This window comes from Gouania willdenowi, chromosome 6 (genome assembly GCF_900634775.1).
Source record: "Gouania willdenowi chromosome 6, fGouWil2.1, whole genome shotgun sequence".
Taxonomy (NCBI): Eukaryota; Metazoa; Chordata; class Actinopteri; order Blenniiformes; family Gobiesocidae; genus Gouania; species Gouania willdenowi.
Genome location: NC_041049.1, coordinates 39,511,960 through 39,526,454, shown reverse-complemented (window position 1 = coordinate 39,526,454; position 14,495 = coordinate 39,511,960). Strand labels below are relative to the sequence as shown.

At 41.6% G+C, this 14,495-nt stretch overlaps 1 protein-coding gene across 1 annotated transcript; it reads left to right on the top strand.

The window, feature by feature from the left end:
• Window positions 1-628: 628 nt before the first annotated feature.
• synm (synemin, intermediate filament protein) lies at window positions 629-14,278 on the top strand. The gene is made up of 4 exons (XM_028450746.1): window positions 629-1,473; window positions 5,583-5,707; window positions 9,969-10,048; window positions 11,638-14,278. Exons 1-4 carry the CDS (start codon window positions 682-684, stop codon window positions 13,566-13,568), a joined length of 2,928 nt encoding a protein of 975 aa, XP_028306547.1. The 5' UTR covers window positions 629-681; the 3' UTR covers window positions 13,569-14,278.
• Window positions 14,279-14,495: the final 217 nt, after the last annotated feature.

The window sequence follows — 14,495 nt, the reverse complement described above, 5'->3', positions numbered from 1 at the left end:
ATTCTAAGCAGCAGTAGTAAATCATCACATCTCAGTACGTAAACTCGGAGGTAAACTCGGGGTACAATTCCTTCCAAACATCACAAAGATTGTTATTTGCCAAGAGGTCATTAATTATTTCATTTATTTGTTTTAATCCGATTTATCTCGGTCAGATGACTCAGGAAATGCTAATAGGTCCAAGATTTACCTTGACATGAATTTCTTGGACTGGGAAGTTCAGATAAACAGTTAAAAAGCTATTTTTTTTTTAATCTTTAGTTTTATTGATTTAGTTGGTTATCTAACTTTACAGAGCAATATCAATTTCTTAAACACAACACATTCCAATAAAATAAAAAGCATATACCTAGTTTGAATAAGTAGGCGATGGAAAATGACGGTAAAAGACTTAGTTAAACCACGCGTTCTCTTTTATCCTGGATGTATTTATCTGACTTTTGTGCATCAAAAATGTTTTCAAATCTTTCCCTAACGTTTTCATGCAATACCTTTTATTTTGCTTGGTTTTCCTGCTGGTTCCGGTCTGTTTCCACTGACTTCCTGAACGTAGCGAGCGGACGGGACAGTGATGCAGGCCCCGCCCCCTCCTTGTCATAGGGCAGAGCTCTGAACACTGTATAACAGCCTCTGGTCCACACACAGCGGCACAGACGGGCTGGACATCACTTTGGTCTCATCATGATTCCCTTCAAGAGAACCTTTGACAGCGAGAAGCAGCAGCTGCAGCAGCTCAACAGTAGACTGGGTCAGTACCTGTCCAGAACCAAGCTGCTGGAGGAGGAGAACCTACATCTTCAGGCTGAGATCACCAAGCTGAGGCGTGCGGGCGGAGCGGGGCCTGCAGAGTCCCAGTACAAGGCCGAGCTGCAGGCTCTGAGGAGGAGCTTGGACCAGGTGTCCTCGGAGAAGTCCCAGGTGGAGCTGGAGAGGGAGCAGCTGTGGAGGGAGTTGCAGGTTCTCCACAGTCTGTGCAGCGAGCAGAGCGAAGCGCACAGGGACGCGCACGGAGACCTGAAGGCGCGCGACCTAGAGCTACAGCGCGCGCACCACATCAACAACCAGCTCCAGCTGCGGCTCTCACAGCTGGAACACGAGCACCAGCGACTAGAGGACGCGCACGCGCACCAGAAGGTCCACCTCCAGCAGCAGGTGCACTCGCGGCTCGTCCCCGTCATCACCCCCCACGCGGTGTCCGTGGATGTGCACGAGGTGCAGCAGTGCGCGCGCAGCCTGTCGGAGGGCTGGGTCCACACCATGGACCGGTACCAGCAGAGGGTGTGTGAGATGGAGCAGGCCCTGCACGAGGACAAGGCCCTGCTGGAGGAGCTGCAGAGGGAGAAGGTGCACTACGTCACAGAGGTGGAGAGCATGCGCAAAGAGGCGGAAAGACAAGCACGCGTCCGCACGCGCCTGGAGGAAGAAGTGATAAAGATGAAGGAGAGGTTTCATTCAGAGTTCAGTGAATACCAGGTGAGAAGAAAAGACTCACAGAGAGTTCATCACAACATTTATGTTTTATTATTTAACAACGAGCTAATGTTTAATTTATCAGAGCTGCTAGTTTTAGAATAAGCAGGAAAATAACAGCATGAGCAGTTGCTCCCTGCCACACCCACCTGCATGACGTCACTGTGTGGCTCCTTCAGATTGACATTTACAGGAGAGGTGGAGGTTGTTTGGCTTTTCATTTCCCCACGGTTTTAAAGCTCGATTTACAACCAAAATTAATAAATGAACTAAAGGATATTTATTTAGGTGAATAATAACATTTATCGTCCAATTATTTTGAATCTGATCTGGACAAAAAATACATTTTCTCATTTTTGCAGCAGAGGTGAAACATAAAGAGTGACGTTCAGGATGTATGTGAATGGTTTACATTTCTGAATGACCATAAAAAGATGACTGGATATAATTCTGGACCATTTGAAAAAACCCCTTCGTTATCACCACAACAGGGATCTGTGAAATATCTAAAGTGAGAAGGAAGTTTTTAAAGATGACCATGCTGTCCTATATCACATTAAAACATTTAAAATGTTTGACTGTAAATTCATCCATTTATCTTGGATCTTGATTCCAACCCTCACCATTAGGGTTGGGTATCGGTTGGGTTTATTCGATACCAGTGCCTACTCGATATTTTTTTTAAACGGTTCCGGATCTTAAAAGGTGCTTAAACCGGTACTTAAAAAAAAAAAAACAATGAAACAATACCCTTTTATTTTCAGGGCCAAATTGAACACAATATTATATATCTATACTATAATTCAAGGGAGGTGTGTGTGTGTGTGTGTGTGTGTGTGTGTGTGTGTGTGTGTGTGTGTGTGTGTGTGTGTGTGTGTGTGTGTGTGTGTGTGTGTGTGTGTGGAGCAAATATCTCCCCGACGCGGTGCCAGTTTGACCTGAAACTCGGTCGACGGGTTCCAAATACCCCGAGTGTGTGTATCTGTTATTTTGGAGTAATTTGGTCATTTCAAATGTTTATTTTCATTTTATTTCACTTCTGGACGGCCCCAAAATGAAACCTATTCAGCTTTTGACCTCAGGGTGTGAGGGGGCGCTAGCGCACCATGTGTTGAGAGACGACTTCCAGCATCCATTTTGAAGGCGAAACAGATGAACTGTGAATCAACTGCTATTCATCCACGTTCCAAATACCCCAAGTGTGTGCATCTGTTATTTTGGAGTAATTTGGTGACGCAAAACGGTCAAAACATTAATTTTATAATTACGGCTCCCTCGGTAAGCGCGTGCCACTTCCGGTTCCGTGTTCATGACGTCACCGTGTCGCAGTTGTTTGAGTTAAAAAAAAAAAAAAAAGTCGATATTAAAAAGGTTTTTGTACCGCTAAAAGTCATTTAAGTTAATATTTCATTATTATTTAATATTATTAAACTTACTTTAAATCTTGGGTCACAGACTTCACTTCCTCCTTCATCTCCATGAGTGTGGGCGGTGCCTGTGCTGATGGTCATGACCTTATCGCAAACATTCTGCTTCTTCAGACAGAGAAATGTAACGTTTTTTTGAGCGGATGGGTCCACTATGATTATTGTTTGTTCTGTGCAACGGTGAGTGTTTCTTCTCATATTCTACTATGTGCTAAGAAAGATGCTAGCAGCTGCAATGTAAACAAACACACACACACGGCTGATGCGCGTGCGTGCGTGCACTACATCGGGATGTACATGGTGAACTCACACAGAGCCGTTGAGAGAGATTTGCGACTTTGGTGTTGGAAACCGTTTATTTTTGTGGTACTTTCGGGTCTCTCTTTTTTACACACACACACACACACACAAAATTATTGTATAATTTTACTGTTGTATTGAAGTTATTGCTATTCTTATAATTACCATCATATTCTTTTTCATTATTAATATATATTTTTTATTATAGTTACTGGTGTTCTCATTGTATTATTGGAATTGCTATATTATCATTATATTACCTTATAATTATTTAATATTGTTTATTAAGGGGCGCACGGTGGCTTAGTGGTTAGCATGTCCGCCTCACAGCAAGAAGGTCCTGGGTTCAAGCCCTGGGGTGGACTGGGGTCCTTTCTGTGTGGAGTTTGCATGTTCTCCCCGTGCTGCGTGGGTTTCCTCCGGGTACTCCGGCTTCCTCCCACAATCCAAAAACATGACCGTAAGGTTGATTGGAGTCTCTACATTGCCCATAGGAGTGAATGAGAGAGTGAATGGTTGTCTGTGTCTGTGTTGCCCTGTGATGGACTGGCGCCCTGTCCAGGGTGTACCCCTGCCCAGCGCCCTATGAGAGCCGGAGATTGGCACCGGCAGACCCCCGCGACCCTGTTAAACGGGAATAAGCGGGTATGAAAATGGATGGATGGATGGATTGTTTATTATTAATATTGTTTTTAGTAAATTATTATTTTGTTATTGCAATTATTACCATTAATATCATTACAACATTACTTTTATTACTATTACTACTTTCACTATTAATATTATATCCCTATCAACATATTTATTATTATCAGGGCTCTACACAAACTTATCCAGTGGTGGCACTGGTTCGACAAACTTTCTCTGTTAGTCGAGGGGTTGTACAGCATAGACATACATGCTTATGACTCAAAATACACAAAACTAAATGTTTATACAAAAATACACAAAATAACAACAGAAATGCACAAAACTACACTAAAAAAGATACAAACATACACAAAAAGATTCCAGAATCACACTGCAATGGCAACAAAAAACTATTATTATACAAAAAATGCACAAAAACACAACAGAAAGATACAAAAAATACGCAATTATACCCCTTATGCTCCCACATGAATGCATACTTCCGACGGGCACTGTACTAGTACAAGTACATTATGGAAATAATAAATAAACAAAAACATTTAAATAAAAAAATATCTTATTAAACTATATAATACTAGAGAATGGAGATGAATATTGTTATCATGAAATGAGGCACCAAAATGTTCTTTCTTATTTGGTTTGGTTACTACCATTTACGTCAGACCCGGAGCCATATTGGCACCGCGTTTCGGTACCCAACCCTACTCACCATATGGGCTGGGCTCTCCTGAGAGCTACTGTAGGATGTTGAAGTGGCTTGGGTTCTTGATTAGGATTCCTCTATGGTGATGTGTTCAGGCACACCCCGAGGAAGACCCAGGACACGAGAGACGATAGCTTTTGTTCAGACGGCAGGTCTTAACGCACATTTCAGTTTGTTTTGCATAAATTAAATTTTGTGTGTGTGTGCTTGTTCATATTACACATTAAATGTGACTTCTGTCAGTTTAGAGTGTGAACTGAATGCGAAGCGCGCAGATGTAGGTGAGTTTCTTTAATAATTCAACTTTATTCATTAATCACTCATTCCGCATTAAACTGTAAACATGACAAGCAGCTTCATGTGATGCTAGAGACGCTGCGTTGTGGTTTAATGCTGCAACACACACAGCTACACGAGTCAAAAACTAGTTGTTTATGATTTTTAGAACATAGTTTATTCATGTAATCACTTATCCCTACACTCAGGGTCAGCTGGTGCTGATCTTCAGTTCACATCGGCTGATAACCAAAGCTGTGGGGCATTTTGCTTTTATTCTTTTAGGAGGCCTGGCTGATGTTAGCATTGCTAAGATGCTAATAACATTGTCAGTCTTGCGTGCAGTGGCCGTTGTGTCAAAGGATTTAATCGATGGATGACTTTGCACTGCATCAGTTTGTAGCAACCAGATTACTCCAACCACTAAAACCAGTTAGCTGTCAGACTGACTAATCCTGATTAGCCTCCCAAAGAGGTCACCATCACCACTTTGACTGAGTGGGCGTGGCTAAAGCTGTGTGAGCACTCACAGTACAACCAACATGAGGAGAATCAAATGGGATTAAAACAAACCAAACATGTTTTATGTGTTTACACGTGAATGACAGAGAATATAAATACAGTAAATATTCATTGATTGGTTCTCATTCACAAGTTTAGGTTTAAAAAGCTTTAGAACCTTTTCTCCACCTTCCTAGGCAGCAATGCATTTCCATGACAGCTGTGTACAATCTAATGTTCTCTTTTTCTACCAGATGATCATCAAACACCTGGAGCACGAGAGGAATGTGATGGTGGACGATATGACGGAGAAGATGAGAGAGCATCAAGCTCTGCTTCAGGTGAAGATGGATCTGGGCATGGAGGTGGCTGCCTACAGGTGACTGGATTTAATATTACATTTATTTACCCAATACAACAAAGGGATCACATTTAAAAAAACCACAGACATTCTAATATGTATCTTTTCTTATTAATTAGTAGTATCAGACTTTCTACCATAAAAGCTTTGAATGTAGTTAAACTGTTGGGCTGAGGGATGGGAGAAGGTTGGAGAATGGAGATGATAGTGGCCAAAAACACTTAAAATTCAAGCCACATAACTAATCCGTAAGTTGTTCTCATCACCACTGATGCCAGTGTGAGCCCACAAATTTGTGACAAAGTCACATTTCTGCTGTTTCCACGGATTGTTCCAAAACATCTGTGTGTGTTGATACTGTGGCTTCTCCGATTGAAATGTGAGTGATGTTATATTACCAGTAAAAGAAAAACAAACAAACAAAAGCAGAACAAAAATGACTCCAAGTGAATTACTGTCCTCCTCATCTGACAGAGAAACAAAATGAATCGTATTAGGAATGAAGTAAAAACACTTTTTTAAAGACACTTTCCCACTTTGATGTCATCTCTTTGTTCTTCTATGGCAGAGACATTGGTTTGTGGGTTAATCCCTTTCAGTTGATTCCTAATCTCAATGATGGTTAAATAAAGTTTTAATAGAAGGATTTATGAGAGCAACTTTTGGACTACACACAGGTAGAGTTTTAAAAATACTAAAATACAATAAAATAATGGCTTTATTCACTCTCAGCTCTAAAATGTAAATGTTTTTTTTTGTGTTATTCTGACTTCTTGACTATTCTGATTATTTACTTATTTATATGGTTTGTTTCCATGAACTCTGATAATTAAACTTGACACTTTTGATCCTGTAATAACACTAAATGTCACATCAGATCCTTCACATATCATTGACTATTTTTATCTGTAGCCTTTGTTATTTTTAAAGTCACCATTGTCGAAGGTTTTTATCTGTGCAGATGGAACTGTGAAATCCTCAGCTCTTATTGAAATTCATTACTACAATGATTTTTTTCTTGGCTGGATTAAAGCTGCAGTAAGTAAGTTTTATTTTGCTTCATTTGGTCATAAATCCATCCTAACCTTTGATCATATTGTAATTCAAAGTATTCTGAGAGGACTCTGGACCTCTGCTCCTCTCTTCTCTGTATTCAAGCTTCAGAAAACAAGGAGTGTGACGCTAATTTTCAGCCAAGCGAAGATCCTTTTACAAACAGAGTGCTCCATGAGCTATTTTGGGCCATCACTATTGGCTACTCAATACACATTCACGTCCTATGAACTCTTCAAGCGACATCCAGTTGGCAATGAGTTTCTCCCTACGCCACTTCTCCAGTCGTCATGTCACTGGGGTCGATGAAGCGTGCAAAAACACGGACGGAACAGACTCCGTGGAGTTCCGTACATACTCAGGGGCAGATTCACTAAGATCTGAAATAAAGGGTAGTAAACCAGGTGCGTCCCGAAATCCTTTGTGTTGCTGTTTTCTCACCTGCTGTTGGGAATTCACTAACAATGCGGCACTTAAAGGTGCGCTAATAGACGTGGTTGAGACCGCCCTATATACTGTATATATCAACATTTTGCTCGTTTAACGTGGAGACGTGAGTGCACAGAAGCACAAAATGACATTTTAAGAAGTTTATTTGGAGGCTGGTGGACTTCTTTCTTCATTTAGTAATGTAGAAAGCAAAATAAACAAATAAAAAGGTTTTTTTTTTTTTTTAAAAAAAAAGAAGAAAAAAAAGCAACAACTTCAAATCCTAATGACATTTTTCCCCCTAATTTAATGTGGCTGCTCTGCCAGGTCCTGTAACTTTGCTCTTATCAGACTATGGAAAACATGCAGATTTGGACAGAAATTGTCCTATTGATCTGTTGATGCCATTGATCTGAGTTAATGCAGAAACAGAGTCTGTCGATTAGTCGGCACCATTTGAAGATGATCTACTGAGCCTCATCCAGCAGGTCTGCGCTCCAGAGCAGCGCTTGTCACGCACACTGTCATTTGTCATTTGTGAACATGTCATTTGTGCCATCACTGCGTAAATTGCGGAGCTGATCCCCTGATTGTGGTCTGATGTTTCTGCCGTCAATGCGACAAAAAGAGTTTTATGGTCAAAACATGGAGAGAAAGACACAGGAGCTTTCTGGAGCGCTGCGTCTGGAGCGACATCCATGGAGCTCCGTGCACAGCATCCTCTCTGCACCGCAGCCACACCAGACTTCCCACTCACCTCACTTTACTCTGCATTTTCTTATTCATTGGCTGTTAATATTGACTATTGTTTTATTTAAATTATTTTCTTATACTAGAATGGTCAACTGGAACGTTTTTTTCATCTCCGCTGTGTTTTGTGTCGACATTCAGTGCAGCCATGATCTCTGTGTGTGAGTTTGCACCTGCCTGTGGGTCGGACTATTTTCGATGCATAAAACAATCTAAGCAAACAGTTTCTGGTTTGATGAATCACATTGGGCCCACTACATTACTTTATTTGCATTTCCCCCTTCAATTTTTTTGCTCCCCTTATGTAATCCGCCTACTTTACATATTCACCGCTAAATGGATTACGGGAAGGGAACAGGGAAGAGGGAGACGGGGTAGGAAATGGAAAAGGTGGGGAAGAGTTAACTGCTTTATAGTGCGATGTGATGTTATAATTGTGCATATTGTGTTGTGTAATCAGTTCAGCCAGTCTGGTGGCAAGTGTGGAGCTTAAGTATAATGGTGGTGGCCGTGAACAGAGGGAAGGAGTGAGTGGTTATACCTAAAACAGGTATTTAGGATCAACGTGTCAAAGATTAATCCCAGTACGAGTTTATCCCACAGCTCAAGACATGCCAGTGCATCCATGACCAATGTTTGTGCAAGAACCGCTACTGTAAACCCAAGCGCTGCCCCGGGGGTGAGATGCAGCTAGGCCATCAGAAAAAGTGGGGGCCAAGGAGCACCAGGCCACCCCCCCACGACCGAGCAGCCCCCCGGACGCCCCCAAGATCCCAAGTCGAGAGGCAGCCACCGCCCCCCACATACACACCTGAGAAAGCCCCAAGGAGCCGAGGACCCAGCGCACCCCGCCACCGACCTAACCCCAAACCACAAGGCCCCCCGCCAGGAGTACAAACCCCAGGGAATCGGGTGCGCAGCTGCTGCATGTTGCAATGCGTCCTCAATCCAGTGAGTTTCCCTCTAATGAATATGTATAGTAGGCGGAGCTCACAAGGGGAGCAAAAAAATGGGAGGGGGAAATGCAAATAAATTATTGCGGGGAAGCAATGCAATTCATCAAAGCTGGACTTCATTGCTGCCTCTGTTTTTCCGTATAAATTTAGCACGGCCCACAACCAGGTGGTAATTTTGAAAGCTTTTTGCGCAGTGATGGCAGCAGTGATATTTGTGAGGAGACAGGGCAGGGGAGAGGAAAGACGACCGAGGGATGGTATTTTCAGCTCTCTTTCACACTCCATGTTCAACATAACACATACAAAATGCTCAGTTGAATAGGGTGGTCTCCACCACTTCTGCACTAATCATTGCTGCAATCTTAGTAAATTCCTCGCAGTCACTACGTCACCAAAGGATTTAGGGAAGCTACTGGTTTACCACCCTTTATTTCAGTGAATCTGCCCCTGAGAGCGGTTGTGTTCACAGCACTCCTAATCACTCTAGACTTTGATTGGAAATGCTCCGAGGTCTTCCGCTCAACTTTGTTTACATGTTCACACCAACCAAACAAGGAGGACTATCAGAGCAAACAGATCCTAGGACGATTGATTTCATTTCAGTCTCACGATTCTACTTACTGCAGCTTTAATAAAATCCTTGTTTGCAAATGGGGAATGTCTTTTTATGCACGTGTCACAGTGAGGGATGCATTGGGAAGTGTGCACACATGCATTGTGGAGGCTATTTTTAGCTCAGTGTTGGGGCAGACACTCTGCGGAGAGGTTGTTCACATTTCAAGCACTTTGCTTTGTTGTTTTGACTCTTTTAAACTATGACCAAAGAGAGGTGAGTAGTTAAACTTGGTTTGTAACAAAGTTCATTTTAAAAAATTAGTTGGCTAGTTATTGTGATGTTTATGGTTACTTACTGCCCTATATGGTCAGGTCTTGGATACAGGCTGTTTCTGTAAGACTGTAGAGTTTAGTGTAAAATGGCAGACCTGAATGGTGTTCATCAACTGGTGAGGTATTCCTGTTTATTGCTCTTACACACAGATTTGTAAAAAAGGGAAAGCCGATTCATTGTAATTTATTCTGTGTTTTTTTAGGGCTCTTCTTGAAGGTGAACGAATTGGACTGCAAGATGTTCAGAGGAGAGGAAAACAGTCTCAAAGAGAACGAGTTATAGGTAAAAAAAAAACAGAAGTTCAGACACTGTAAACACTTCAATCAAAATGCTGATGCTCAAGTGTCAAACTAAAGGCCCAGGGGCCAAATCCAATCCTTTAACACATACAAATCGCCTGCAAGGGAAAGTAAAAATGACTGAAAAAACGTTAATCATTTCAACCTTGGGTTGAGGACTCCATTTCTGGAAATGAAACGCAGTAAAGGGGTCGTCAGTTTTTGTACAATTTGAGCCCATTTTTGCTTATTTTTACACTTTTTCTGCAACTACACCAAAATTGCCATATTTTCATCACTTTTTCTGTCAATATTTTTTCTTTTAATGCATTTTTGCTACATTACTCCCATTTCTACCAATTCTCCATCAAATTTCGATGGCTTTTTTGTACTTTTTTTCCACTTTCAAGACATTTTCGGCACGTATAAACCCTTGCTGCCACTTTTCCCACCTAATGTCACACATGTTGACTCATTATTGTCACTTTGAACCATTTTCACCAAATTTAATTTGTCTATTTAACTACATTCACGATTTGTGATGCCAGTTTAAACAAATTGTTCGTACTTTTAAAATACATTACCCCAGCCCCCCTCCCCCATTTCTGCCACTTTTATGCCAATATTGACACTTTTAACCTTTTTAACCACTTTTTCCTGTCCGTTTTGGCCACTCTAGTTTGAATCTTTTAATCAATTTCTCTGGTTTTTAAAATCCCCATTTCACTACCTTTTCTACCATTTTTGGTCCCTTTGAACCTTTTTTTAAAAATTTTTTTTAATCAAGGATTTACATATATAAGATGACTATATACTAGCCCAAATAATGCCAAACTTCCTGGATAACAGTGGATATTCTTCATATAAATAAATGTGGTTATCACGGATTCATAGAACATTGGACCATCATTTTGCTGACTTTATGGATGGACCCCAAAAATCTATCCCCTTTCCCTCCTTATACTGTAGATGACCCTGTCTTCACATGACTGTTCTTCATTGTTCATGCCTGTGTTCAACCACCATCAGGTACAGTGGGGGTTCCCAGTCTCTGGAACAATTACTTTGGGAGTCTCGGGTTGTAAAGATTGAGACCCACTGGTGTAAATAACCAAATAATGTAGTTGTAGATATATCAGTAACGTTGCAAAGGCGTGTAAAATATATGGCAGATTCCAACGGGAACTTAAGGTCTGGATTTTTGGCAATATTCAAAAAGTACGAACATTTCATGAGTTATTTATTAAAATTTAGCAGAAATTAGATCATATCCAAACAAATATTGGCATTCATGCAAATTAATAGCAACCTACTTTTTCTAAAATCCTGCTAAATCCTCAAATTACTTGTTAAAACTTCCCCAAATTAAACAAATATAGTCACTGCCTTTGACCTATTGCTTGGATATTGTTGCTGCCTTATATACTAGATACTACATACTGTACATGGTAATACAAAGTAGCACTAATGTTATAATTGTTTGATTCTCCACGTCTACGGCCCAGTTCAAATCAAAGTTATCCGTATTTGGCCCCTGAACTAAAATGAGTTTGACACATCAATGATAAACATTTATTTTACTCTCTTCTCTAGAAATCAAGATGCCGGACCAACCTTATACCCCGAGAACTTCCATCCTCACACCCAGACAACATACAAATATCAGGTATACGCCACCAGCTTTCGACTTCAGAAAATCCCCCGCGCTTCCATCTGCCTCCAAAAGTCCCTCCAGAGTCGTTCCTATTTCTGTTACGGAGAGAACTCGCCATCAAAGTCCTGCGTCCAGGCGGGATATGGTCTCCTTTACCAAAGCACGAGCCGCTAACTCTATTACGGCTGACTCTACCACAACCATCAAAGATACGCAAACAGGTTGGAGGGAAAACCAAACAAGTCCAAGTGTGCAGACGTCTGTTAAGAGCAAACTTGTCTCTCATGAAAGAAGCCACGTTAGCTCCAGTCAGTCTCCGACTACAGAAACAGATTCAGTCAAAGTGGCTTCACCGCCATCAACAGGCTTCAGCGCAAAGACAGGAAGCCAAAATTACTCGTCAGAAGAGCAGGAAAACACTGTTCATGATGAGTTAAAAGACACATCTGCAACAGGCCCAAGTGAAACAAAGCTCCTCGACAGTGTGTCTCTGGAGGAGATCATTGAGAAGGTGATCAAACCAGCTGGTCTGGAAGCAAAGGTTTGCTCGTCGGGTGAATCCCAAGTCCGGTATCATGTGGAGACGATCGAGCAGGAGGACGGAACGGCTAAGACTCAGATCGTCCTGGAGTCCAAAGTAGAGGAGGAGCTCGATGTTACCAAGGAGTCTTCCCTGGATGAGCTTCTGAAACAAGGTACAAAGAAGGTGTCGCTGGAGGACATCAAGGACACAGAAACTGGAAGCATGATCAGGAATCTTCTGAAGGGCCTACAGGGGGGAGACGACCTGCAGAGCAAGTCATTCAGTGTTGAGATCATTGAAGATCCAGCTCAGCCTCAGAGCGACAACCGGCTGGAGACGGAACAAATGGTCGCTTCTGCTTTTAACGAACCCCCGACGTATTTTCAAATCGAGGAGCTGGAGAACGTCATATGTACAAGAGACGAAGATGCTCTGAGGTCCTACACGCCTGACACGGACCCGTCCCACAGTGGCTTTGAAGAAATTCAAGAAGTCTCCAGAGAAAGTGAATCGTCTCAACTCTCCCAAGACCTGCACGAGTACTTTGTCTCAACACCAGATGAAAATTTCTCTGACGCCGAAGAGGCCAGTAGGATCACGTCGTACGGCCGTTATGGCATTGTTGACGACCTGTCAGACGAAAAGTATTATCAGGACGAAGCGCTGCCCCAGAGAAGAGTCACCGTCCAGGAAAGTGAACACAAGTTCTTGTCTGGAGATTTGCTTGGAAAGGAAAGCTTTCCAGAATGCATTATCGAGGAGGAGGTCCGTGTCTCTCCAATAGTGCAGGAGTCCGTCCTGGAGTACCTGAGAGAGGACTCGTTAGAGCCCAAAGAGCAGCTGAAGGGAGCCCTGGAGAAGCTTCAGAGCTCTGTGTCCGGCCCTCTGAAGGAAGAGCTGGCTTTCTTCACAAAAATGACAAACGAAAGTCCAGAAAATGTGGCCGTGGATATCAAGAAGGTGCAACAATCAAGTGACAATGGAACGACTACCATTGTTGCAGAGCTGAACGTCTCCCAAACCCTGGAGGACTCGGGGCTGCTGGATACAGGTGACGATCTCTCCGATGAACAGCTACTAGCAGCTCTCAGATCTTCAAACCTCGGCTTTGACGAAGCCTTCCAGGGGGGCGCGGGAGCAGGTTACAGCATCAGAGTTTCTACAGAAGGCCATGGCTTTGGGGATAAAGGAGAATCTGTGTATGAAATCACAGAGAAATCCTTAAAGTCCCAGTTACAGAGTGGTTCCAGTGCAGAGAAACCAGAGGAGGAGCTGGAGACGAAACTGAAGGTTCATCAGGAGAAAAAGATTGCCACCATTCTCCTCGAAAGCCCTTCAGATGTTTGAAGCAGCAACATTTTATCCTAATGCACCGATGACAGTTATTGGACTAACACAGTCAAAGTAAAGATAAACACTCCTAAATATATTGTTAATAACACCAGATTTTAACCAAAAATGTGTCATTGATTAGATCACACCAATGCATGTTGCACTGCTATCCAAGCCTTTTTCTTAGTTGTTCCTTCAATTTCTCTATTTTTCTACTAACTTGCTCCTCAATGTAAACAACACAATCGTGTCAATTTGCAACAATACTTATTGCTAAGCTTGTTAGCACAGTTAGCTTGCAGAGGGAGGCCTTTTGACCTGTCATGCACACCTTTAATCAGAAAACTAACTACACGCACTTTGGTAAAGTTCAGTAGTCGCTCACGTATTTCTAAGTGGAAAAGAAATCGATCAAACTCCAGAATGAAAGTTGGGGAAAAATACACACTAGTGCAGTGGGTAACATTTTACGTGAAAACAATTTGTTAAAACCTATCGGGTCCCGACATATTTTTTTCGCATTTGTTGTCCGTAATGAAAATTTTGCCGATACAGTGTATAACTTTACTTAAAACTAATGACTCATATCTCTGTAAGCAAAAGTTAAAAGCTATTTTAATCAATTAAGCTCATAAAAAGTGTAAGATATGTTGTAAAATTCAGTTATTATGTAATTGCATTTGGGTCAATGATGTTTAAGGAATTTCATAACATGAAATATAAAAAAATGGGTCAGACAAATTAATAATTTTAATTTAATTATACATGAAGTCTAGAAAAGAAATTCATAAAAATATTTTACAGGATGACTTAAAAATTTAGACTTTATGCCAAATAGGGCAGAAAAAATATTTTTAACAGATATAGTAGTAATTTTAAATGTGTTTGCGAAATATCCGGAAATTACAGATAAAATTACTAAAAAAAATGTTGTATTTAGGA

Excerpts from the sequence above, each read along its gene's own strand:
- synm (XM_028450746.1), top strand. The coding sequence starts at position 682 with ATGATTCCCTTCAAGAGAACCTTTGACAGCGAGAAGCAGCAGCTGCAG. Across the intron at positions 5,708-9,968 it reads ATGGAGGTGGCTGCCTACAG|GGCTCTTCTTGAAGGTGAAC; the intron begins GTGACTGGATTT and ends GTGTTTTTTTAG. Across the intron at positions 10,049-11,637 it reads TCAAAGAGAACGAGTTATAG|AAATCAAGATGCCGGACCAA; the intron begins GTAAAAAAAAAA and ends TCTCTTCTCTAG.